The sequence below is a fragment of the Procambarus clarkii genome, chromosome 80 (assembly GCF_040958095.1).
Source record: "Procambarus clarkii isolate CNS0578487 chromosome 80, FALCON_Pclarkii_2.0, whole genome shotgun sequence".
NCBI classification, from domain to species: Eukaryota; Metazoa; Arthropoda; class Malacostraca; order Decapoda; family Cambaridae; genus Procambarus; species Procambarus clarkii.
In genome coordinates, this window is record NC_091229.1 from 15,493,248 (window position 1) to 15,520,202 (window position 26,955).

The 26,955-nt window shown below is 41.8% G+C and overlaps 1 protein-coding gene across 31 annotated transcripts in view; it reads left to right on the forward strand.

Annotated features, from left to right (window-relative positions):
* LOC123746409 (myoferlin) overlaps positions 1–26,955 on the forward strand; it is a 234,415-nt gene that overhangs the window by 151,507 nt on the left and 55,953 nt on the right. For 16 of the 31 annotated variants that reach the window (XM_069314782.1, XM_069314787.1, XM_069314790.1 and 13 more), the window contains 9 exons: positions 3,320–3,506; positions 3,795–3,944; positions 4,329–4,500; positions 10,836–10,967; positions 11,713–11,894; positions 14,214–14,331; positions 14,639–14,769; positions 16,278–16,439; positions 17,655–17,794. In XM_069314782.1, coding sequence (XP_069170883.1) covers positions 3,320–3,506; positions 3,795–3,944; positions 4,329–4,500; positions 10,836–10,967; positions 11,713–11,894; positions 14,214–14,331; positions 14,639–14,769; positions 16,278–16,439; positions 17,655–17,794 — 1,374 coding nt within the window. Of the gene's footprint in view, positions 1–3,319; positions 3,507–3,794; positions 3,945–4,328; positions 4,501–10,835; positions 10,968–11,712; positions 11,895–14,213; positions 14,332–14,638; positions 14,770–16,277; positions 16,440–17,654; positions 17,795–19,272; positions 19,312–26,955 lie in introns of all 31 variants that reach the window. The other 15 variants (XM_045727937.2, XM_069314781.1, XM_069314789.1 and 12 more) reach the window with 1 other exon arrangement.

Consider the following 26,955-nt stretch of genomic DNA (forward strand, 5'->3'; position numbering starts at 1 on the left):
GCTGCAGTAGGTTTGTGCTCCATGATGTTGGCCTCTGTGGTTGTCTGCAGTAGGTTTGTGCCCCATGATGTTGGCCTCTGTGGCTGGCTGCAGTAGGTTTGTGCCCCATGATGTTGGCCTCTGTGGCTGGCTGCAGTAGGTTTGTGCCCCATGATCTTGGCCTCTGTGGTTGGCTGCAGTAGGTTTTTGCCCCATGATGTTGGCCTCTGTGGCTGGCTGCAGTAGGTTTGTGCCCCATGATGTTGACCTCTGTGGCTGGCTGCAGTAGGTTTGTGCCCCATGATGTTGGCCTCTGTGGCTGGCTGCAGTAGGTTTGTGCCCCATGATGTTGGCCTCTGTGGTTGTCTGCAGTAGGTTTGTGCCCCATGATGTTGGCCTCTGTGGTTGGCTGCAGTAGGTTTGTGCCCCATGATGTTGGCCTCTGTGGCTGGCTGCAGTAGGTTTGTGCCCCATGATGTTGGCCTCTGTGGTTGGCTGCAGTAGGTTTGTGCCCCATGATGTTGGCCTCTGTGGTTGGCTGCAGTAGGTTTGTGCCCCATGATGTTGGCCTCTGTGGTTGGCTGCAGTAGGTTTGTGCCCCATGATGTTGGCCTCTGTGGTTGGCTGCAGTAGGTTTGTGCCCCATGATGTTGGCCTCTGTGGTTGGCTGCAGTAGGTTTGTGCCCCATGATGTTGGCCTCTGTGGTTGGCTGCAGTAGGTTTGTGCCCCATGATGTTGGCCTCTGTGGTTGGCTGCAGTAGGTTTGTGCCCCATGATGTTGGCCTCTGTGGTTGGCTGCAGTAGGTTTGTGCCCCATGATGTTGGCCTCTGTGGTTGGCTGCAGTAGGTTTGTGCCCCATGATGTTGGCCTCTGTGGTTGGCTGCAGTAGGTTTGTGCCCCATGATGTTGGCCTCTGTGGCTGGCTGCAGTAGGTTTGTGCCCTATTATGCTGGTGTTTGACCTATAAAGTCAGGCCGGACTTTGATTGAAAGTTGAGTTATCACAAGTCAAGCCTGGCCTGGGGCGTGGCTCGACTTGTGATAACTTAGTCCACTAGGCTATTGCTTGGAGTGGCTCACAGGCCCACATATTCACTACAACTCAATTGGTCTGGCACTTCTTGCAGGAACCTGTCTAATTGCTTTTTGAAGATGTTCACCTTGTTCATCTTTGTTCCGGCAATATTTCTAATGCTTGCTGGGAGAGTATTTAACAGCTGTGGACCTCTGATGTTCATACAGTGCTCTCTGATTTTGCATATGGCACTTCTACTCTTGACTGGTTCTATTCTGCATTTCCTTTCCTACTTTTCATTAAAGTACTGTATGTTGTTATTCTACTGTGCAAATTTGAGACTTGGCCGTCCAGTATCTTCCACGTATATATTATTTGAAACACCTCTCATTTCCTTTACAGAGAATACATTTTGAGAGCTTTGAGATTGTCCCAATAATATAGGTGCTTTATCATGTCTATGCGTATCATGCGTGTTCTCTATTCCCTCTATTTCAGAAATCTCTCCTGCTCTGAAAGGAGAAGTATTCAAGACAGGACTGCACCAGTGATTTAAATATTATTAACATTGCAGTGGGATCCCTGAATTTGAATATTACCTTGTGGTTACCCTGTGGTTACCTTTTTGGCGATTCCTAGCATCAGCGTCCCCGTGGCCCAGTCTGACCAGGCCTCCTTTTTGGTGATCTGGTTAACCAGGCTATTGGATGCAGCTGCTCATTCACATAATCCTTCCTATCTTTTTTTCTGGCTGATGCTATAGTTGCTTAGTTATGTTCACTAAATATCAGATCATCAGACATTATATTTCCTAGATCTTTAACATGTTTTATTCTTTCTATGAGTAGGTTTGATTTTGTCTTGTATCTTGTGGGAGCCGTTTTTGTGGGAGCCGGTCGGCCGAGCGGACAGCACGCTGGACTTGTGATCCTGTGGTCCTGGGTTCGATCCCAGGCGCCGGCGAGAAACAATGGGCAGAGTTTCTTTCACCCTATGCCCCTGTTACCTAGCAGTAAAATAGAAACCTGGGTGTTAGTCAGCTGTCACGGGCTGCTTCCTGGGGGTGGAGGCCTGGTCGAGGACCGGGCCGCGGGGACACTAAAAAGCCCCGAAATCATCTCAAGATAACCTCAAGATATAACCTATCCTGCATTTTGTTTAAGTTCATCATTTCTGCTATACGTGGTTCTATTCGTACAGTACGTGGAACTTATCACTGTTAAAATATCATATTATTTTCCATTGCCCAGTCAAAGCCTTTATTAATCAATGTCGGCCTGTAGTTTTTCAGTGTCTTCCATAGAGGAAATTTTCATGCTGATTTTTGTATCATCTGCAAAGGATGACATGATGCTACAACTATTATTTTAGTCTATATATGATATGAGAATAAGAAAAAGCAGTGGTATAAGGATTGTGCCCTGGGATACAAAACTTTTCACTGTGCTTGGACTATTTTTATTTGATAGACTGTTATTCTTTGCATTCTGTTTTAGTTATAATTTAAAATCCAATGCCCTACCTTAACTATTATTGCTATTGATCTTATTTTATGGGCTGTGACTCAGTGGTCACACTTATAAATTACTTTTCAAAGTCTGTGTACACAACACCTACATTTTGTTATTCTTCTTATGCTTCCATGATTTTGTCATAACGGTTAAGTTATTGCAAGATGCAGGCTCTTCCTGCTCTAAATCCACAATGACATGGATTGTGAAGTTCAGTGCTCTCCATAAAACTGGAGATTTAATTCCTAATCACTTTTTGAAAAACTTTTGTGTGTGTTACTAGTGTGACTGGTCTACAGCTTTTTGTCAAAGCTTTACTACTTTCCTTGTTATATCTGCCTTGAAGCTATAACTGCTGATTTAAGTGCTTCTCGAATTCCCCGTCTCCAAGATTTTTCTCCATATTACACCTAGTGTTCATGCTACTGATACTTTACATTTCTTTATGAATATTGAACTCCTGGAGTCCAGATCTAAGGCCGAGTTGTCAGTTGGGCATGTTGTCAATTTCCATTTCAAAGTTTCCCTTGTGTGCCTTTGTTTATTTTTCCACATTATAGTTCTGGCTGCCTAGAGGAGTTCTTTTTCCTGCTCTTTGGGTTCTCTCTCTCTACTGGACCCTTTCCTCTGCACTTTCAACTGTGACCAGGGTTCAGCATTATTAGGCATTAGGTTTACACGAGTAATTATGTCGTTATCTACAAGAATACAATGTAAATTAAACTATTAATAGGAAACTTTAAATACATTCTCATTAAAAAAATCAGAATTAAAAATCATCATTGTTCAATTTTCTGTTATGCTTTTTTTTAGCGTGAGATTCACTGCTGATGCTGGACACAATTTGTTTACGGAGGAAGTGTTTGAGCAGCAGATGCGGGTCCCAGGGGGTACCTGGATTCATACCCCCAACACATGGGCTGACGTGAGGGGGGATCCTTCTTGTTCACGGGACGATATCGTTCTTCCCGAAGGCTGGGCATGGCGAGATGTTTGGACAGTGAGTTTCATGGCACTCCAACTATGGATGGGATATAGAGGAGTTTAAAGAATATTTTTGTATAGTATGTAGATAATGAATTAATCTAAGTTTTCATCAATATTAATGCTAAGAAAAATATATATGCTGGGAAGAAAGCTTCATAAAACAAGATCTTTTTAAAACAAACTTTCAGAATAGTAACAACAATAATAACAAAAGCAAAGAAAGCACCAGAAGCAGCAAGAGATGAATGTATCAAATAAGAACAGATGAATAAATTGTATTGATCCTCTTACTTGTTTTCAGTATGACCTTCAGCGAGCTGTGGATGGCGAGGGCTGGGAATATACAGTGGAGTCGGCATTGGTTGGCTGGTCCCCTCAGGAGAAGATCTATCACATGAGCAGACGCAGGAGATGGATTCGTGAACGTCTTCTAGTGCAGAAGATGGAGAAGGTATGCATAAAAGAGTAGGTGGAGTTAAAGAATCAGTGAGTGTCCATAAGAGTGAATGCAGGAAGAAGGAATTGACATATAAAATATGGAGATGAAAGTGAGAATGAGGAAGAAAGCAAAAGTGACAGTGAAAGAGAAGATTAAATGTCAGTAAGTTTTAGAGCAGAAATATGAACATATTATATTAAAGAAGGATTGAAAGACATATATAAAGATTTATGTAGCGAATGAAAGCTATTAAGAGGACAAATATAGTTAAAGTAATAGAAAAGAATGGGAGAGAGAGCAGAGAAGAATATAAGAAAGGGTTAATGTGACTTAGATACAGAGACAATCATAAGCTTTTCTTTGTTAATAAGTAACCTGCTCCTCACCCAACAACAGCAGGAGACAATGGCAGTGGATGGATGGGAGTATGCGCCTCTGTTTCGGCTCCAATACCATGCCCTGGAACGGAAAGTGGATGTAGTGAGACGCAGACGATGGAGGAGACGTTTAGTGCCTTCTCAGTCGGGTTTGCCACCCACCCCGAGGCTTGCTGTCAAGGCTGGAAAAGGTTAGTTTCTCTATGAATTTCATGCATCAAAAATCCAAAAGGTTGTTACTTGCTCAAGTTTCCGCTTATATACCAGTATATTTACATTATATAATGTTATTCACCAGCTTTCTTACTGTATTCTGAACCTTGATTTCATAACAGATTAATGGAGTAGAACTATTCTTCTCTAAATACTGTATGCTATAGTCAACTGTACTGTAGTAGGTACAGTAAATACTGTAGTCAATGGGAATAACTGGTAAAGTAGGACTGTGGACACTCAATTTCCTGTCGAACATAACACAAAGAGTAACAGCCTACCATTTAAAATTGAGTCCAAGCGTAGTTAAATGCTCTGTACATCAGGATACAGTCCTTGCACCACTGCTTTTCCTTATTCTCGTATCAGATATAGACGAAAATACAAGTCACAGCTTGTTTCATCCTTTACAGATGACACAAAAATCAGTATGAAATTTACCTCTGCTGAAGACATTGAAAAACTACAAGCAGATATTAATAAAGTTTTTGACTGGGAAGAAGAAAATAACATGATGTTTAACAGTGATAAATTCCAGGTACTGTACTCAGGTACGGTAAAAATGAGGACAATAATGTAAACATAATACAGGGTACAAAACACAATCAAATTTGCCCGTAGTAAGAAAACAGCACATCGAGGATTTTGGAATAATGATGTCTAACGACCTAACGTTTAACGAGCATAACCAAGCAAATATTGCATCAGCCAGAATATTGATAGGATGGATTACGGGAACTTTCAAATTCAGGGATTCCTTCACAATGGTTGTACTCTTCAAGTCACTTGTGTTGTCACGTCTTGAGTACTGCTCAGTGCTCACTTCCCCCTTCAGAGCAGGAGAGATTGCTGAAATAGAGGGAGTTCAGAGAACATATACAGCATACATAGATGCAATAAAGCACCTAAATTATTGGGATCGTCTCAAAGCTCTCCAAATGTACTTGCTAGAAAGGAGACGAGAGAGAGATATCAAATAATATACACATGGAAAGTATTGGAGGGCCAGGTCCCAATAGATATAGAATGCATAAAATTTGGAAATTTGAATGAATAAAATGCAGAATAGAACCAGTGAAGAGCAGGGGGGTGCCATAAGCACAATAAGAGAACACTGTATAAACATCAGTGGTCCACGGTTGTTCAACACCCTCCCAGCGAGTACAGTAGATAGTTTTCTTCAAGAAGTGCCGGACCAAATGGGGTATGGTGGATATGTGGGCCTGTGGGCTGCTCCAAGCAACAGCCTAATGGACCAACCTCTCGCAAGGCAAGCCTGGCCTCGGGCAAGGCTTTGGGAGTAGAGAAACTCCCAGAGCCCCATGAAGCAGGTATCAATGGGTCATGACCTTGTTGGTAGTCTTTTGAGTTTTATAAAATAGGATCAATCCTAAAATGGTTAGGAACCACTGGTCAAGTTTGATTTCTCTAGGTATTCGTTGATGTTACTCCTGCATTGACAGAGTTGTCTTCACTGGAGAGTTCAGGTGGACATCCCTGAAAGGATGTCCTTTGTGGAGATAACATCATCCTGAGTCAACATCACCCTGAGTCATACACATGTTTTTGACTCCTCTGCAATGCTCTTAACCCTTGTGTTGCTAAGGGCTATTTGGCCATTGTCACCCACAGGCACATAACAAAAAACAAAAAACAAAAATTCTTCTAAACCTGTTAATTTGTGTTCTCCGATCATAGGAAAAATAATAAAAAAAATCTTAAGTGGCACATTTTGCCCACTATAGGGTGAGGAATTCTGGCAAAAAAGAGGCACCGACTCATCAATAGTGGCTTTAGGCATTGTATGTACTATCTCTACCTATAAGTCAAACAATCCTTGTAAATATTTATTGTATGTATGTACCTTACCTAAATAAAATTGTATTGTATTGTGTTGTATTGTATCATGCGTCCCAGGCGGTCTGCTTCGCCCCAGCTGTCAGGCAGGAGTGGCCACAAAGAGATAATTACCTAATTATTTCAATGTCTGATTTTTCTTTGTTTTTTTGCTGTAATATTATTCAATAGTGTGTAATGTGATATATTTATATAATAAAATGTGTAAATCATCACTGTACTCAAAATTATGGTGTGCATATTGTTGATTCAGTTATTATGTTCATCAAACCGTGAACAAATACTGTCGGTTATTGCACTATATACACAGGTTAGGTGTAAGTATCGCATGTTTTGTTCACCATAACGAACCACTAAGTTGGTATTATCAGTCAAAAAGCAACAAGGAGTGACCGCCACACACCAGCCAGCCATTCGGTGCCACTCACTCGCTCACATTCTCCTCCCACCATACTGTTTTTGCTTTTATTCACTATATACAGATGTTATATATAATTATCTACATGTTTTGTTCACACAACTGTACAACTAAGCTGATATAGTTAGTTCAGGCACTAAGAGACGTTGCTACACACAGTCAACTGGCAGCTGCCTCCCTCACACATTCAAGGTCAGACACACTAAAATTTCTCCCCCCAACAATACTGTTTGTGGTGTTATTACTCTATATACACATATTATATATAAGTATTTACATGTTTTGTTCACCATAACTGTTCAACTAAGCTGGTATAGTGCCCAAAGAGCATAGTGGCCACCCCTACCAACATGACAAATCATGTAGATGTTGCCACCTCCACCAAAATGGCTTCTCCCCCACACTCCTTTTGCTGTTATTACACTATATATACACATTATATATAAGTATCTACATTTGTGTTCACTATAACAAAGCACAAAGTTGGTATGCTGAGTGGCAGTGGCAGCCCGCCACTGGCTGTCACTCGCTCCCTCCCCTCACCTCACCTGACTCACCACCATTCTCCTCCCACCATAATGTTTTTGCTTTTATTCACTATATACAGATGTTATATATAAGTATCTGCATGTTTTGTTTACCATAGCCAACAACTAAGCTGCTATAGTGAGTCCAGACAGTAAAAGGTGGTCACACAGAGTCAGCAGACAACGCTACCTCCCTCCCCACCAAGATTACTCCTCCCACTACAGCCCTAATTATCACAACAATCCTGCTATTATCAGAATCCTGGTCATTTTTATCACAGTCAAGGGTCTTCTGTAATACTATCATCGCTAAATAATAGCATGAACATATATATTATGGCATTTTTAGGCGATGCTGTGGTCACAAGCTGAACAGCAGTGCTGTGAGCTCATGCTATGTGCGCCAACCTTGGTGGCTCACTCAGTACTGAGGATCTCACACCCGGGAATGTGGCCCACGATTTTTTTTTAAATGGCGTCTGTTTACAAGAGCCCTGATGAAGGTGAGGTGAACCCCGTGTATCTGCGGGCCGTTTAAATCTTGCGTAGTACTCCATCTCGTAATATGATGCGATGCGCAATTTATTGCAAGTTACTCAACCCTTCAAAACGTGTTGCGCAGTTTAAGGGTTAAGGTTGGGGAATGGGAAATCAGGGATTGTATTCTTAGATGGGTAACACAAGGGGGTTCACATGTTTGTTGTATCATTTGCCATACAAATTTCAAGACTCCTACAGCCCAGGTGAATAGAATCACTTACCATTTATGCCCTTCAAAACCGCCTTTGCACCCAAGTTGTATTTGGTGTTTGTTGTTTTATCCTCGGTGAGTGGCCATTTGCCCTTTTTTTTTTTTTTTTTGAGATATATACAAAAGTTGTTACATTCTTGTAGAGCCACTAGTACGCATAGCGTTTTGGGCAGGTCCCTGGAATATGATCCCCGCCGCGAAGAATCGTTTTTACAACCAAGTACCCATTTTACTATTGAGTTAAACAGAGGCTACAGTTAAGGATTTGCGCCCAGTAAATCCTCCCTGGCCAGGATACGAATCCATGACAAAGCGCTTGCAGAACGCCAGGCGAGTGTCTTACCACTACACCACGGAGACCCATTGTTCCTGAACATTTGGAATTTACCTTCAGGACCCAGGCAAGACCTTAGTGATATTCGGTAAGGTTTGGTATGGTCTAGCCCTCTGAACCTGCACTCATTAGGTGTGAGTTTGAAGGATGTGCCTCTATTTTTCACATTCCAATGGCTACTTGTTTTTTCCCCCATTATGTCACATGTTGGGTGGGGATACCTTCCACCCTGCAATGTGTGTGTTGCACTAAGTCTCCATTTTGGCTGAGCCTTCATCTCATGACTTATGCTGTTAGGCAGCTACCAACTTAGAGGTTTAGTGTTTGCCATATATGTTTGCAGTTTGGTGTTGATGTGATTGCCTTGAAGTTGGCCCCTTAGATTATGATCTGGAAGTAAAGCATTTAGCGATTTTCACCTGTTTAAGTTTGTCCCTCTGTCTCTTTCTCCAGACCCATCTGGTGTGGTTTGTCAGAAAATGGAGCCTCCCCTCCTTTGCTCTAGGCTCAGAAGCATTTGTGCATTTCAGAGTATGGGGAGATGATGTTTCTTTTGATGTCACCTCTCAGTTGTCTTTTTCTGTAGCAGGGTTCTATCTCTGCTGCTTAAAGGAGGCCTTCTTGGGGCAGGACCTCACCCACTGTTGGTCAGGGTAGGTTTCCACAGGAGTTAGATTCCCAGGCCATAATGCTTTACCTGCCTTTCACTCCTAATTGCTCTTTAGCATCATGGAGGGGTGTGTTTGCTTGGGGTTCTTTGCACAGCCCCTTTCATAGCTTACCTCTCATGATGCTATGGGGGGTATGTCTGGACCTGTTTGCAAGTTCTTGGACCCATGATGGATGAGCAATCTGACTTCTAGTCTGTTCCCCTTTGCATTTTGTTCTCCATGGTGAGACAGCAACAGGGAGCCACCATAAGAGCCCTACCAGAAAATACCTCTAGGTACCCTTTAGTGGTGGATGCTTGGTTGGTTAGGCCAGGGGTGCATCACGTTTTGTGTCCGGTAGCTGCTTTACGCCACTATCTGTGGGCCATCGGTTCTGTGTCAGTGGACACTCTTTGGGTTGATCCAGTTTCCCTGGTTCCCTGTTCCTGGGCTCATCTTTCTCAGGTTATCACAGTGTCATTAAGTCTACCCAGCCTGTGGTCTACCCTCGTGCTCATGATGTGAGAAAGTATGCCGCTCGTTCGGCTGTTTTTGGCAATATATCTTGGGTCGATATTTGGGCATGTGGGTTTTGGAGGTCAAACAGGGTCCTGGCCACCAGTTATCTCGTGAACATTCCGGTTCTTTAGCGGTCTTGTGTGGCCTTAGGACATCTGTTGCGGCCATCTGTCTCTTCCTTGCTTTGAGACCTGCTACATTTGCAGCCTTTCCACTAAGTCCCTATTTGTGTTCTTTGTAGGTAGTTAGCTTCAGGAAGCTGACAGGGCTCTCCCCAGAAAACTAGCATTGAATGTAATGAAACGCCAGTTTCTGGGTTAGCCCCGGAGTCTCCCCTGACACCGTCCCTCCCTTCAGTACACAGCTTTCATCATTCAAGAAATTGGGTGGTGGTTTCTGGGTGAGCCTCCGGGGCTCACCCAGAAACTGGTGTTTCATTATATTCAATGCTGGTTTTTGTCAATTTTGGGGCTGTGGTCCCATTTTAACTATACATTGGTTTTTGTTTTTATTCGCCTGTCTTTCTGGGTGCCTTCCATAGGTGGTGACAAAGATGATAACCTTTAAATGTAAAGTGATCATAGTCCATTGCTTCTTGCACTTCTGAAGGGACCAGGTTCTGGCTCGTGGTCCCTGGTAGGCATATAGAATTTCGTAAATGATGGCAATAAGCAGTATGGCACTGATCAGAATTAACACTTTCAGGGAGCCAACAGGACTCCCCACAGAATACTGAACAAATTGGAAGATATTTAATCAGATCTCAAATTAAAAAGAGTGAAATGTAACTTGCAAAAGGGGCAACAGCTCCAAGCTCGGCAAGCCACACTGTAGGACAGAAAACAGGAAATGTTTTTTCACCCACAGAGCAATAATCCAGTCTACCTACCAAAACAGTAATGCCGAGATAGTACTTCAGTTTAAAATTCAACTAGAAAAACAGTTCTAGCTTGCCCGAAATGTTATGTGTGCTAGTGGCTTTGCAAGACTGTAAAATCAACTTCATTTCTATGTTCTCTGTTAACCCCCAATGTACTTTTTCAAATTCAAATTTCAAATTTTTAATCCGGTAAAAGTACATATATTGATGAAGAGTTACAAACATAATGTTGGTACCTTCTTGTATATAAATAAATAAATAAAAGTTAAGTTTTTGGTCAAAATTTATATATACTGTACTTAAGAATTTTTGTCTAATGGGAATTCTTAAGGAAGTAAATATACATTTTCTATAATAATTGGCACCTTTTCTTGTAGGAGATGAGGAGATCACCCAGCTGACCTGCCCAAGGATGTATGTTGTCAGTGCTGAGCATCACTTATACCAGCTGCGAGCCCACATCTATCAAGCAAGGGACCTCCCAGCTGGTGATAAAACTGGCCTCTCAGGTGAGTCCAGGTGGCCTTAATGTTTACATCTTATTTTCACTTGAAAACAGTAACATTGCTGCATGATCCTAAATTAAGATTCTGTTAGTGGTAAGATGGCAGCATATTATTTTAATTTTGATGTTTAGGAGTGTTTTGAGATTTGTGACTTTTTTTCAAGCCATTTTGGCAAAGCTTTCTCACTATGTAGAGGAAGCTTCCTCACTCTAAGAGGGGCGGGATACTGGCACCCGCTACCTTCCAAAATATTGTGAGATGATCACAGATGCCTGGTGTTGGATTTGGCCCTGGGAAACCAGTTCATATAAGCTCAGGAGAGCCACTAAAAGAAACCCACAAAGAAGCATTTCATTATACACAAAGCCCTATTTTTTTATCAACATGTTATTTATAGATTTCATTATTTACCCAAGCGCCACCATCTCTAGTGATTTCCAATGGGAACAGGCAGCTAGAGGCTTCTCAAAGTTCACCCCTATTATTCTTGAAGATTTTTCCAGCCACAGTACTGTATGTGTTTTGGTAGGCTACTATTAATTCAGTTCATAACAAAATGATTAGAAAGTGTTATATCAATAGAAATGTAAAATTTAAAGATGAATTACAAAAGTTTCTTGTGCATTTTTTAACATTTGCTCACTTACAGATTACTACAAGGGAGACTTATCCATGTTGCTTCTAAAAAATATCTTGTATCATCCTTTATTTTCTCACCTACAAGCACTGTCCTATTCTCTTCTTGCAGATCCTTATGCAGTAGTAAGTTTCTGCAATGGGACGCAACAGACAGAGCGACAGAATGCCACACTCTGCCCGACCTGGGACCAAACACTAATCTTTGATGATGTGGAGCTGACCGGTCCTGTAGCAACCACTCGGTCTCAGGCTCCTGATGTTGTGATCGAAGTCTTTGACTGGGATGCTAGGGTGAGTTTGTAGAGGGCCTATAAGGGCTATTTTAAGAGGCTTCTGTGCAAGTTGTAATTGGACTATGTACAGGGTGTTCCATAAGTCTGTGAGAAGGGTGTAGGATGGAGCTGTGAGAGGGGTATAGGGTGAACTGTGAGAGGGGTATAGGGTGAGCTGTGAGAGGGAGGGGTGAAGAGCGAACTGTGAGAGGGATACTGGGTGAGCTGAAAGGTGTGTGTACGGGTGCACTGTATTAGTGCAGGGCGAATGAGATGTAAAGGGCGAGCCATCAGAGTAGTGAAAAGTGAACTGTAAGAGGCATGAAGAGTGAGCTGTGAGAGGAATAAAGAGTGAGCTGTGAGAGGGGTAAAGAGTGAGCTGCAGGTGGGTTGAGAGTTAAACACCAGAAAGAGCAAAAGGACTGATTGTAAATATGAAAATAACTTCAACAACAGAGCTGGGGATCATTTTAGATTATAAATAGCACAGTATAATTATAAAGTGTGTCAGTGTATTCCTGTATAAAATTACTGTTCTTATGAAAACTAATAACAATAATTATCAATGAGCTTAATTTTTGCTACAGGTGTACTATTTTCTTCAACCTGTTCTCCTAATAGAACGTTGCATTTTGATATATACTCTACCTAATACTTAAAGGGTGCAGTACATACATAATCAATGAGAGTAACTGTCAAGGAATGGCACACTTAATACATAGGCGATTGAGGGTCCCGTGCACGTGGAATATTCAAATGTTCCACGGCTACACAGGGTTCACATCAGCTTCCTCAGGGTTCTAGTAAACAGACGGCATTTAAAAAAAATCATGAGCAACATTCCCGGGTGTGAGAGCCTTAGTACTGAGTGAGCAACCAAGGCTGGTGCATGCAGCATGAGCTAACAGCACTGCTGTTCAGCTTGTGACCACAGCATCACCTAAAAATGTCAAAATATATATGTAACTGGAATTATTTAGCGATGATAGTATTACAGAAAACCCTTGACTGTGATAAAAATGACCAGGATTTTGATAATAGCAGGATTTTTGTGGAAATTAGGGCTGTGCATAGTAGTATGGTGGGAGGAGTAATCTGGGTGAGGGAGAGAGGTAGCATCATCTGCTGACTCTGTGTTTCCACCTGTTATTGTCTGGACTCACTATATCCACTTAGTGGTTTGCTATGGTGAACACAAATGTAGATACTTATATATGACGTGCGTATGTAGTGTAATAACAGCAAAAGGAGTATGTTGGGAGGAGCCATTTTGGTGAGGGGGGGTGGCATTGTCTGCTGTCGGACTTGTCATGCTGTGTAGGGTGGCCACTATGTTGTTTGGACACCATACAAATACAAATATTTATTCAGGTAAAGTACATACATACAAGGTAAGATACAAAAGTTGATGGATTTATAGATAGAGCTAGAACATACAATGCCTAAAGCCACTATTAAGCAAAGCATTTCGGGCAGGAAAAACACTTAGCTTAGTTGTACAGGTATGGTGAATAAAACATGTTGATACTTATATATAATGTGTATATAGTGTAATAACACCACAAACAGTATGGCTAGAGGAGGAATATTGGTGAGGTAGCATCGCCTGTTGGCTTGGGTATTGGTGACCACTATGTTATTTGGACACCATTGGACACCATACCAGCTTAGTTGTACAGTTGGTTCACACATTTTATTATATAAATATATCACACTACACACTATTGAATAATATTACTGAAAAAACTGAGAAAAAAATCAGAGACATTGAAATAATTAGGTAATATCATCTTTGTGGCAACTCCCGCCTGTCAGCGCAGGTGGAGCAGACCGCCACCGGACGCCTTCTCTGTCAACGCCTCAATTTTGCCAGACTTCCCCACCCTATTGCAGCCAAAATATGTCACCTATGATTTTATATTATTTTTCCCATGATTAGGGAACACAAATGAACTCTTTTATAAGACAGAAATGAATTTTTTTTTGTTATTGCACCTGGCAGTGTTAAAAGCTATTAAGGCAGCCGCCTCCCAAGGGATAAGGCAAAAAATCGGCACACTAGAAAATGCTAGTGGCTCGCAAAATTTACATCCTGTCCCATTTTCTGTTTAGGTCCTCTGGTAGGTTAGGATAAGGGCACTTTAGCACAACAGTTTCTTGACATTCGGAAACCTTGGAGGACAGGCTGTTTTCTTAGGTAAAATAATCCACTCTAAGTTAAAGAAACACCTGCATGGCTTGATTGTTACTTTAAAGCAATGTGATTCTTAAGACTCTTCTTAAATGCAGTGTAGTTATAATTTTTTGTTTATTAAAAAGCAATTTGTCTCCCTTGTAGGGTGCGCCAGAGTTCCTAGGTCGTGTGTTCTGTACACCAGTGGTAGTGGAAGCTTCATTAGGCTTCGAACCTCAAGTCCTTCAGTGGTATCCACTGGCCAGGGGAGATGCCAAACAGGGTAGGATACTCTGTTCTTAATGATTATTTTTGCATGATGCTGTGTATAGTGTTCATAGAGATGCTTGAGAATGGATTAAATATTTACTTTGTTGGTTCTATTCAATACAAAAATTGGGAATATTTGGATTTTTGTATATTTGTTATTCTTTATGTTGCTAGAAAATACAAGCTAGAGTTCTTTAGATATTAGTATATTTTTTAAGTATGATGCTGTTAAAAATTACAAACAATCTGCATCTTGCAATACATCAAAAGAAAGAAGTTGATCAACATAACTGTTGTCTAAGATTTTCCTTTAACCTTAGGTGAACTTTTGGCATCATTTGAACTAATGCTGAAGGATGGAGAGGAGCTTCCCATGTTGCCTCCCACCCGTGGCGACCTCTACATGGTGCCTTTTGGTGTCCGGCCACTTCTGCAACGAACAAGGATTGAAGTCAGTATGCTCTTATCAACTGTCCCGACTTTTTTATGCAACTTACCATTTCTTAAATTTAAAAGCAAAATTAATTATGCATAACCTTTATCTAATTCTATGGTTATATCGGGCATTTATATCGTATTTTCAGGGATTGGATGCAAGAATAAATGGGTTACTAATGTGGTGATACCATGGTTGTAGAAATGGGAATAAATGTAACTGGTAAGCCACTGAAGTAATAATAACAATAGAATAATTTATTTATAAGATGTGCATACTTAAGAACATAAATCAGAGGTATACGGCATATATATTTGAAGGTACAGGGGCTGCATATTAAATAAAACTAATACGCAAAGCATTTCATACGAAGTGCTAGGTTCACTGGAACCCGAGGGGTTGAACTTTGTATGTCAAGCAGTAACTTTACACACTTACCTTGTCATCGTGTGTTATCATAATGTGATTATGGTAATGAGCTGTATAGCCTGTGGATATGAGGGATATGTGGATATGACAGCTATGAACACGATATGAATGCCTAGTATGTTATTATGAGGGTATATGTATTCTTAACCACATATGATAGTACATACAGTGCTGCTTTGTAAAGTAATTGTAAGTTTACTTAACTATTGTACAATTCTTTATAAATATAAAAACATATTTTTAAGAGGCAGTTTGGTGCTTCCCATATAATTAAATTAAATTTGAAGGCTTGAACCCATTCAAAACAAATTATAGATATTCAATATATTTTCCATCTACTGTACAAATATGTGAAATTACACTACAGTACATTAATTGTTTCAGCACATTTTAGGCAAAATAATAATGCAAAACATTAAACACTAATGAAATACTTTTTTATTTGTAATTATTGCCAATAGAATTTTGAGTCTTAATGTACTGTATCATCTACTATAAAATTCAAAATAATTATTTCTTCTACTGTAGTACTGCATTGATGTTTTAAATTGTGGTCAGTAATATCAAATTACAACTTCAGGTTTATAGTAATAGTTTACAGTCTCCGTGGTGTAGTGGTAAGACACTCGCCTGGCGTTCCGCGAGCGCTATGTCATGGGTTCGTATCCTGGCCGGGGAGGATTTACTGGGCGCAATTCCTTAACTGTAGCCTCTGTTTAACGCAACAGTAAAATGTGTACTTGGATGAAAAAACGATTCTTCGCGGCAGGAGATCGTATTCCAGGGACCTGCCCGAAACGCTACGCATACTAGTGGCTGTACAAGAATGTAACAACTCTTGTATATATCTCAAAAAAAAAAATAATAATAATTCTAGCTTACAGACTTGTGTCTTATGCCGCAGATCAGAACAGTAATACAGGTACTTCCTCCAGTTTCTTAGTGTTCTTTTGCTGTTTTAAGAGTAATGCCACTTTTATTATAAATCAAAATTAGTGAGGTGGTATTCCAAACAGTAGGATAGTTTTATTATTTGGACAATTTGCATCTATATTTACCATTAATATAGAATACTCTCCACCTTTTCCTCCCAGGTATTGTGTTGGGGTGTGAGGAACATGGCTACTTTTGAGCTACAGTCTGTTACACGACCGTCCATTGAATTTGAGTGTGGGGGGGAACGAGTTATTTCTCCTGTTATGGCCAACACTCGCCTCAACCCAAATTTTGATGAGCCTCACCTGGTCTTCGATGTTGTTAGTATCAAGTGCAACATTATATTCAAGACATTTTTATTTTTAAGTATTTCTGACTTCCATTTTAGCTAATTCAGCCTGATATTTACTAAATGAATATTAGACAGCTTATACTCTGTGTGGTATTGGAGATTGTTGATTCAATGGTATGCAGGGAATTACATTTATACTAAATTTTGAATTGTGTGTGAATTTTGGTGTTATGTGGGGTTAAGTGTGTGGTAGATCAGATCTGCAAGCCTATTACATTTTCAACAGTTTCCAGCTCACACAACCCAAATTTCTTGTTTGACTAAAAATACATTTCTGAGAGATTCCACCTCAGTAGCTCTCTGAGCTAAGCGCTAGTTCAGGCAGATCTTAAGAAGATGCACCAGGTATCTTGAGACCCACCCTTGCCTACTGGGAACCAGGACTGGAAACAAAGATGAGGCTGGGTGAAAGTTAGCCAACTGAACTCATGGCAATATTATGGCCCACACTGAACACCAGGCCCCAGGGCTCCACATGGGAGCCAAGTTTATACAGTACAGTACCTAAGGCAAGACCTCTTATGAAGAGGAGACTCAGAAGGGGTGAACTTCCAACCCCTCTTAGGGAAGAGAATGCTGGCTGAGAGCAGCGGCAATGCTAGCAACACCCAGAAGAGAAAAACCTGGAGTTATGCAGCTGAAGCAAACAATTAATCATGACACACATGACAAAAAGCCACTAGTTACACATGTGATGCTATTAAAGAGGACCAGACATAAGCACAGCCCCACAAAGTCCTAAGGATGGCCAACATATATCTGAAAATTTTCACAACTTGGTGGTAAGCAAGTATTACCAACTTGCACTTTGTCTTTGTTAACAACTGTTTATATAATTTTGGTGAGGAATGCAAATGTTGTCTTCACAGTTGTATATTTGTAAGAGTTCTCCTTTGCTGGTGGTCTTAACATCTATCCTGTGGTGATCAGGGATTCCCAGGCTCCCCTCTGCTCTGTTCATAGGGAAGATTTTGGTCCTGGACCATAGAGTTTTTGTTAGAGCCTGTTCTTGTATGCAAGGTTTTGAAGTTTCCAGAAATTTTCACTTGCTATAAGGTTGATGATACAGATCATTTTTTTGTTTTTATTTGCTTTGATAGGACTAAGGTGAAGCTACAGATATACAGTTATTATAGATATTATAATTAAATTTTAAATCATGTCATTTTATCATACTTGACAGGAGCTCCCAAAAGAGGAATTATATATGCCACCATTAACACTGAGAGTAGTGGACCACCGTTCCTTTGGCAGTAAACCTGTGGTAGCAACGGCAGTAGTGAGCGACCTTCACAAATACACTGTTGAGCCCAAAGCAGCCAGGTGAGTACTGTAGTCTTGGTGTGTGTGAGAGGTGACTGGTATGGGAACACAAGAAGCAGCCCAGGGCAGCATGGGGACTAACTTCGGTTAACGTATCAGCAGGCATGTATGGGGACACAGCAGGGGGGAAGGAGGAACTGAAGGGGTTTTGTCAAGGGCAGAGGAAGGAAATTAAAGGATGGGAGAGTATTGTTGAGGTGAAGATTGAGCTATAAAGAAATAGGTGAAAATGTGAAGGTTGATGACGAGTATGATAGTATAAATGTATCTTTTCTTTTGTATGAAGTCTTTGTGTAGTTCAAAATTTTAATAACTTCTGTTCTAAAAGAGATAAAATCAATCTATAAAGTGTTTCAGTAAGAAAATTTAAGTTTTAGTATACAGCATTTAATCTTGGTATGTTTATTTCTCAATATGTCCATCATCGTTATGAATACAAAGCATGATACAATTTTAAAGTTCCACAAGTATCTTGTACAGTAGGGTTAGTTTTAGCATTAAACAAGAGTTTTCTGGAATGAAGATAACCCAGTGGGAGATAAAATTCAGTAGGGACAAATCCAGTGAGTGTACTGGCCAAGGCATTGGCCTGCTTCTTTCAGCCCAGTTGTATGGGAAAATCTTGTCCGGAAATTGCCTAACACTACTGCTGAAAAATGTATTGTCCATCCTTTTACAGATTGTTTTTAGTTCCCACAGAACAGAAGTTATTAAGATTTTAAACAGCACAGAGACTTTATGATTTATAATTTTGCAGTTGATATGAAAGGAAGACAGTGTTGGAAATAAGGAAACTAATACAATGGTAGAATATAGTTTTGCACTTACTAATGGGCTGAGTATCCTGGAAGAAAATGGTAAGCGAGATTGTTTGGAATATGCAGGATTTGATAATTATAATTTAGGCTGGGATTTAAGCCTGGGGCCAGGCACTGGATCTAGTTAGTGTGTTCTATGCAATGTGTGTGTGTGTGTGTGTGTGTGTGTGTGTGTGTGTGTGTGTGTGTGTGTGTTATTTGTGTTGTGTTTTGCATGTATTTGAAGTTTGTGTGATGTGCCTCTACGGTTAGTAGAGGATGATAATGACAGGACTTGCTCCCTGTGATGCTAAGTGATGCTAAGAAATTATTGTGAATGCACATGCCCAGTATTGGTAGGAGAGATGGAGGGGGGGGGAGGAGAGACGGAGGGTGGAAGAGAGAGATTGCTGGAGTAGGAGTCATGAGAGATCAAGAACAAGAGTGAGAGAGAGGGAGAGAGCAAGAGAGAGAGTAAGATAATGGAGAGAAAGAACTAAGAGGGCAAGAGTGTGTGTAACAATTCATATTAAAAAAAACTCTGAATGCTAATTTAAGCACTTCTTCTCCCATTTTTCTATAACATAAACTGTACTTGTGTATAATAACATCCATTTTGTTTTTCTTTCATAAGAGAATCATAAGAACAATAATTCTGTGATATATTTTCACTGTCTCCAGGAGGAAACGTAAGGGCAAGAAAGCTACTATTCCGCTAAGGTATATTTCACTCGAACAGTTTTTCAGGATCCTTAACTTTTGGCAGCTATGTGGGAAGCTCTCTGCCTTTTTCTCTCTATATCTTTGACACTTTTATTCCCTCTGGTACATGTTCAAAGTGGCCCAAAACATGCCAGCCACTCACCTTCGTCTACTCACGAAAGCTATATTATATTCACTGTATCCATTTTATGTTGGCCTATTAATCTTTTCTAAAATATTACAAACAAGTTGTAGAATTAAATTAAACAGAAGTATTGTAGCATTTATGGATGCCCATTTTAACATCAAATGGCATTTTATATTTCAAATTTTATTTTTAACCCCTTAACTGCGCGACCTCCAAATATGACCCCCCCCCCAGTGCGCAGGAAATAAAATCTCTAGAAAAATTCTTTTCTGTTTTGAAAGTGTCAAAAACCTTCCCTGAGTATGGATATAGTAACAGAAGGTCAAAATTGTATGTACTTTGGCTACTATGGGGTCCGACACACCCTCACTCCTCCAACATCCAGTCTCCCTCACTCCTCCAACATCTTACTCGCCAATATTGCTCCTCCCACCATACTGTTATTGTTTGTATTACACTATTTACACATGTTATGTATACCTATCTACATGTTTTACTCACCAGAACTATGCAAGTAAGCCGGTATTGTGTTCAAACTTTACCTGAATAAATATTTGTATTTGTTTGTACACACTGCATGAGAAATCACACAGCAGCCAGCAGACGACGCTACAATTACGTCACCTCCCTCACCAACATAGCTCCTCCCAACATACTCCTATTGCTGTTACTACACTATATACACACACTGTATATACCTATGTGCATGTGTGTTCACCATGGCGAACCACTAAGCTAGTATGATGAGCAAAACAAGAGTGGCTGCCACACACAGTGAGGCTACCTCAATTCTCTCCCTCACCACAATTCCTCCCCCCACAATACTACTCACAGTGCTTATTATCACCACAATCCTGCTGTTATCACAATACTGGTCACTAAATCCTGTAAATACCTAATTGACCACAAGTTTATTTTGTAAAGGAACCTAAGAAGTCGTTTGAAGATTCCTAGATGGACGAAATAATGCTGTGGTGCTGTAAACATTGTGAACAGCATTGAATCACTAATATTTAAACATTGTACACACTCAGGCTCTTCTGTAATACTATCATGGCTAAATAATACACGTTATATATATTTTTTGACATTAAGCGATGCTGTGGTCACAAGCTGAACAGCAGTGCTGTGAGCTCATGCTGCATGCACCGGCCTTGGTTGCTCACTCAATATTGAGGCTCTCACACCCGGGAATGTGGACCACGATTTTTTGTATAGATGGAGTCTGTTTACAAGAGCCCCGAGGAAGCTGATGTGAACCCCATGTAGCCGCAGGAATTTTGAATGGAACGTGAAAAATACAAATACCCGGAGGTGTGTAGTGCACCCCAGACACGGGCCTGCAGGCGCATTGCGCAGTTAAAGGGTTAAATTTGTTTTTGTCAACTCCTTGTGGTACTATTATGATATTGCTTTCATTCTTATGATAATGGACAAACCTTGCACAATTTTTGAAAGATTTATTTGATGTATTTCAAGGTCAATAACCAAAGCATTTTTTTATAACATAGATGGTATTGTTTATATTTAACTTCAAATAAATCTTGATTTCTGTGGGAGCCCCGTCGGCTCCCCGAAGCTATCCATATTGATATAGTGCTACGTTAGTTGGGGTCATCAGTTGCAGAGTTCTTGTTGCCTACCAGGAACCATTGCCAGACCCTGGCCCCCTCAGAGAGGCACACAAAGCAATGGCTTATGAGCATTTTAAATGTAAAGTATGTCATATTTTGCCATCTACTGGGGGAAGGCACCCAGAATGGTAGACAAATCAAAACAGACCACTGTCTGGCTGCAAATTGTGAGCTGCAGCCTCAAAATAGCAAAAGAACTCCCCAGAAAGATAAGAAACAAGCAAGCTGTTATCCAACTACCCCCCCTCCCCAATGGGGGTAGGGAGAGCCAGCAACCCACCAATTTAGTTTGTGACTGATGTGTTTCGGGGTCAGACCTCGACTCACGCCACGATTTCTCTAATGGACTTTTGTCCTGATGGCTGTTCTTACCTTTGTGTGCACTGGCCTGAAGTTCTACAGGGTACCGGGGCTGCATGTATCTATGGTCACCTTACTTAGGTGCTCCGTGAGTACTGCTCCTGTTTGATCAGGGTTATCTGACCATGCAAGGTTAGCCTAGGGAGGCCACGCAAGGTCACACAAGTTTAGCCCTCCCCTCCCTCCTCTCGGGGAGGGGAGGGCTGCGCGGACATGTGACACAGCAGTAGTGTGTTACGTTTCCTTGTTTGCTTGTTTTCTTGGGATTGTAGGGAGTTCTACCTCTCTGTTCAGTTTTTGTTGTTAGTTTCTTACCATGTAGGGTTTGTTTTGTTATGCCTACCTTTCTGGGTGCCTAACCCTGGTCGATGGCAGATAAGGAAAAACCACAACCACAGGGTGGGGGGGTTCCAGGGCCATTGCTCCCTGAAACCTCTCTGAAGAGGCCAGGTTCTAGTTCATAGTCCCTTGTAGGTCTGAACTCCATAGCTAATGTCCTGGTCTAATGTAACATACATTAGTCCGATAAGCTCCAGGGAGCCTCCGGGGCTCACCCAGAAAATGGAGTTTCATTACATCCAATGCTGGTTTTTTCATTTGGTCTACACGTGTTCGCTCTGTACGAAGGTCAGCAACTTGGGGGTTTATTTCGGCCCTTTTGTGGGTTGCCCGGTTGTCGAAGCAATGGGGGGAGGCTTGCTCATTTGCCAACACCTGTTCCCCCGAATTGTGGGCTTTTCGGGCATTTTGCCACCTTTGACTCGAGTCGTGGTGGCATGTTTTCAGCTGCTTGGTCTTCAGGTCTTGGCCTACCTTGACAACTGGTTGGTGTGGGCTCCCAAGCTGATCTGCTAGCATGGGATCTGGCTCTTTCCTAGCTCACCAGGTTTAGGTTCCTGGTGGCCTGACTGAAGTTCAAGTTTGTCCTGTCCTGGGTTCGTACTTGGCTGGTTCTTGTGTGGGATTCTCAGACTGCATCCCTTTCTTTCCTTCCCATAGCTTTTCTCCAGTTGCAGTCCCACCGTCGGCTGTTTTTGTGGGGGACCTGGGTCATTTGGCGGTTGCTCGAGCAGCTGTATAGGAGCCTGATCTTTGCTCTTCTGGTTTATGCGTTGGACTACGCATGACTTCCGAGGCTGGTCTGGTTTCTTTGGGGTGGCCTCTTTCGCCGCTCTCAAGATAGCTGGGTTCGACCCCCAATAGCCCTGAGCCGGTTGCTGTCACCAGCTTCCTCTTCGGGTTTTTCAGGGTTCAGTGCCATGACGCCTTTCTTCTCCCTCACTCGATGTGCTCATGGACGCCTCGTCAGTTGGTTGGGGCTTTGTGACAAATGCTCACTAGTCCAGCCAGGGGTGTTGGCGGCTGTCTGTGTGTCGGGCTCACTGCACAGTGCGGGAGTTTGCGGCAGTGTGGTTATTGTTGCAGAGGTTTTAGGTTCCTTGGGGCTTGATGATCCGGCTCCATTCGGAATGCTCCCCTGTGGTTCATTATCTCAACCGGGGGTAGAGGTTTCTTCGGTCCATGGCTCTTTAGGGCTGGTCGCTTCTTGTAGCTCTTCTGCCGAGTTTTTGGTGTTTAGCTTGTTGTGCTGGTAATGTTTAGGGTGTGTACAATGTCCTTGTAGACGTCCTGTCTCACTTCATTCCTCTTTCCATGGAGTGAATGGTTGATGCTGCTTCCCTCCCTTGCCTCCCTTGGCTTTGCCGGACGTATGGGCGCCTGGAGGTGGACCTCTATGTCGGCGTGGCCTTTGCATCTCCCATTGCATGTGGTGCCATTCCCCAACTGCTAAACTCTTCCCGTGGATGCGTTTCGGCAGGACTGGTTGAGGTGGGGGTTCCTGTACCTCTTTCCCCTGGTCCGGCTATTGCTCTGAGTTCTGGTTCAGCTGGAATTCTTTCAAGGGAGAGTTCTTCTCCTGGCTCCATGGTGGCTGGCCCAGCCTTGGTTTTAGGCATTGCTTGCTTAGTGACTGAACTTGGGCATTTTTCCACAGCACCTCCTCTTTCAGCAGGTCAGTCTGGTGCGGTACCTCGCTGGTTCGACTTGCTCCTCCGCTTTACGCGTCTGGCATTTCTGATGCATGTATATCGCCATTTTATATGGTGATCAGGTGGTTTCTTTGATGGTGTCCCACCTGCAGGCCTTCATCTAAGTGACGATATGAAGTCTCTTGGCAGTCTTTCTGCCATATTCTTTTTCTTCGTCTGTCTGACCGGGATGTTTTGTCCTTTCACTCCTGGCTTTTTCTGTATTGGCATCTCATGCCGAAACTTGTCACTTCTTCTTGTGCGGTGCTGGTGGAGCCACTGTAGCTATGTTCGGGATGGATGTCATTTCCGTTCCATTTCGTAAGGTTTCTTGTGCATTCTTTTACCTCCAGCCTGCTAGTGTGCCACCTGAGCCTTCTTGGTCACTGGACCAGGTTCTTTTTCTTTCTTTTCTTTCTTCTGCTCATTTTGTGGTTATGCATCCCAGGTCTTTTGCGGCCTTGCGTGGCCTTAGAGCACCTGTCGCAGCCATCGGTCTCTTCCTCGTTTTGAGACCTGCGGTGCTGCTGCCTACCTGGTTAGTCCCTGTTTGCCTTCTCTGTGGGTAGTTAGCTTTAAGGAACCAACGGGGCTCCCTATAGAAAACCATTGTTAAATGTAATGAAATGGCAGTTTCATAGCAAGTCTTGTAGGGTTCCTGACACCCTCCCTCCCTTAGGTTGGTGGCTTTTATCATTCTAGAACTGAATTGGTGGGTTGCCTGCTCACCCGGGTCAGCTCCCTTCCCCCTGTGGTGGGGTGGGGGTTGCACTAATGAGTGAGAGGCTAGTTGGATGACATGTTGCTATTTTGTTTTCTTTCTGGGGGCGTTCTTTTGCTATTTTGAGGCCGTAGCTTGCAATTTTCAATCATACAGCAGTCTGTTTTAATTCGCCTACTATTCTGGGTGTGTTCCTCAGAAGATGTTAAAATATGACATACTTTAAATGTAAAGTGCTCTCTGTGCCTCTCTGAAGGGGCCAGGTTCTAGCTCTGGTTCCTGGTAGACAACAAGAACTCTGCAACTGATGACCCCAACTAATTTAGCACTATATCAGTAAGGATAGCTTCAGGGAGCCAACGGAGCTTCCCCAGAAACTGGCGTTTCATTACATTCAATGCTGGTTTTTTGGTGAATCTGCTCTAAAATTGGAACCTGTGCTGGTGCCAGCAGTTGTCTTAGCTTTTATCAGTAAATAATTCACTGCACATATATATTTATGTTCTAGTTTTGTAGCATTAAGCCATGCTATTAATTATCTTGTGTAGTGCATAGTTACTAAAAAAAAAATTATTTTAACTTTAGTGTAATATATATTACATATGAAAATATTTTAGTATAAATTTTCTAATAATAATAATATAGTACAGTAATAATAATAATAATTATTCTCTAACAAATCACAGTGCATCTGTGCATGGGTACAAGTTAAGGGTCAGAGTGTGAGCTGTGAAATTCTTGGTGCGGAGAGCTTAGTGTGCTGGTGCCTGTATTGCACTAATAGTATATTAAATACATTAGCATGCCCAAATAAGAGTGCATGCTGCATAACAAGTGTAATACCATGATTTATATTCAGTGCAAACTCCAAAATTCAGATTAAAAAAATACAGTACTGGGAAGCTTAAAAATGCAGCAAAGTGTTGTTAATGAAATTGATAGTGTGTCATAATCTTCCCAGTCTTAGGGTTCTGGCCTAGAATGTGGACACCATATCCCTGGTCCTTCTGCGGCAGCTGGGAAGGATCTCCAATAATTGAGATTACTAGAAGAGGGTCTTTCCTGACTCTTTGATTATATTTGATGGTTAAATCCCTGGTCTAAGGATTTGTTGCTTTTACAAATGTGTTCTAACCCATGTTCCCTCCAAGAACCCTATTCCTCCTCTGTTCCAATGGTGGTGCATTTTCTAGTCATGGTTCACAGCTTGAATATGTCCCCATCCTCTTGTGAGGTTTCTGTTGTCCCCACATTTGGCAGCTTTTCTATAGAACATGGAAACTTAAGTGGAAGAAGAATTTTCTTCTGGTTTTTCAGATTTTTCATGGGGGGGGGAGGTTTCTTGTTGTAGTCAATCGTGTTCTTTTCACTCCTACCCTTCTTTGCATTGTTAGGGTGTGGAAGCTCCACATCCAGGTGTCAAAACTGCACAGGACTTCAGTGGTTTTAGACTACATGGTTCTCTATTTGTCAGCAATTCAGATTTTCTCGGAACAGGTCAAGAATGAGTCGAGATCTTTGTCCGAGGGTTCTACCTCCTGTAACTGGATGTTTGCTGCTGCAGCCGCTAATTCAGTTCCCAAGCTATTCACTCCACTACACTGCATGCAGAGACAGACTTCTGTGCTGTTTTGTTGTGCATGTCAGTTGGCAATGTTAGATTCTCTGCAAAATCCACTTCATTGCTTTTTTCTGTTGCTTACCACTACATTTTAACCCCTTCTCTCAGAAGAGGGAAAAGCCAATTGGGCTTTGGTCTTTTCAGCCTCTTACCAAGGCATATCATCTGAACACACGGGCCCAAGTTTCATTTTCTCACAGGACCAGAACCAACTTTTTTCAGACTTCTGGATGAGATGGGTATTCTAGGATGTCGGTTCCTCAAGCAAGTGCTGTCCTGCCTTTGCACCCTGTCTCTGACACAGCAACATTTAACAAACAACCAGGTTTGGTGGTCAATGGAGTTTCTCCCAATCAGCCTTCCTATGGTTCCTCCTGTTGGTGACCTAGTGGGGTACATCTGAAGGCCTTTTGGCATACACTTGGTCCTGGGATGCTTGGACGTACTGTGAGGTGTCAAGGGTTTTCAGTTTATTCAGCCCCTTCTTCCCCTCCCTCCAGTGTCTCTGAAACCTGTTCAACTGTCTACTTCCTTACTCTGCAATGTCATTTGTTAGTTGCTGGATAAGAGTATGCTTGCAGGGACACCAGCCATGCAGAAGGTGTCTTGCTTCTTTCATGTTTAAACTGAACTTCCCAAACTGTCCTAATTAGTATCAAATTTTGATAACTTGTCCTTTTGTTTGCATGTGCCTAAAACAGTGCTTTCACCAATGCTATACTCCAGCACAGTTCTCAAAGCACTGGCACAATGCTTCAGTTTTTCTAATCACTCTGAGCTTTTCTTGAAGGTTGAATAACCTTCCTTGTTTTATCTCCTTATTTACCTGAATTTACACAAGGGCCACTAATACTAGTGGCCTCGATGAGGACAGGAAGCCGGTGGCTTCTCAAAGGTCCCCCCCCATTTGCCCTAATTCATGACTACCAATGCTATGACATCTTTCCAAGTTAAAATAAGTTAAAATACAGTATGTTGACCAAACCTAAATAAGTTAAAATAGGTAAAAAAAAAATCCTCAAGTATGTAAATATGCTCCTTGTTACAAACACATGCAATTAGATGGGGTCCAGAACTGAAAGACAAGAACTACAATAAGACGCTAGAGGCTTTTGGTATACTAAAAATAGAAGAAAAAGAGGCGATAT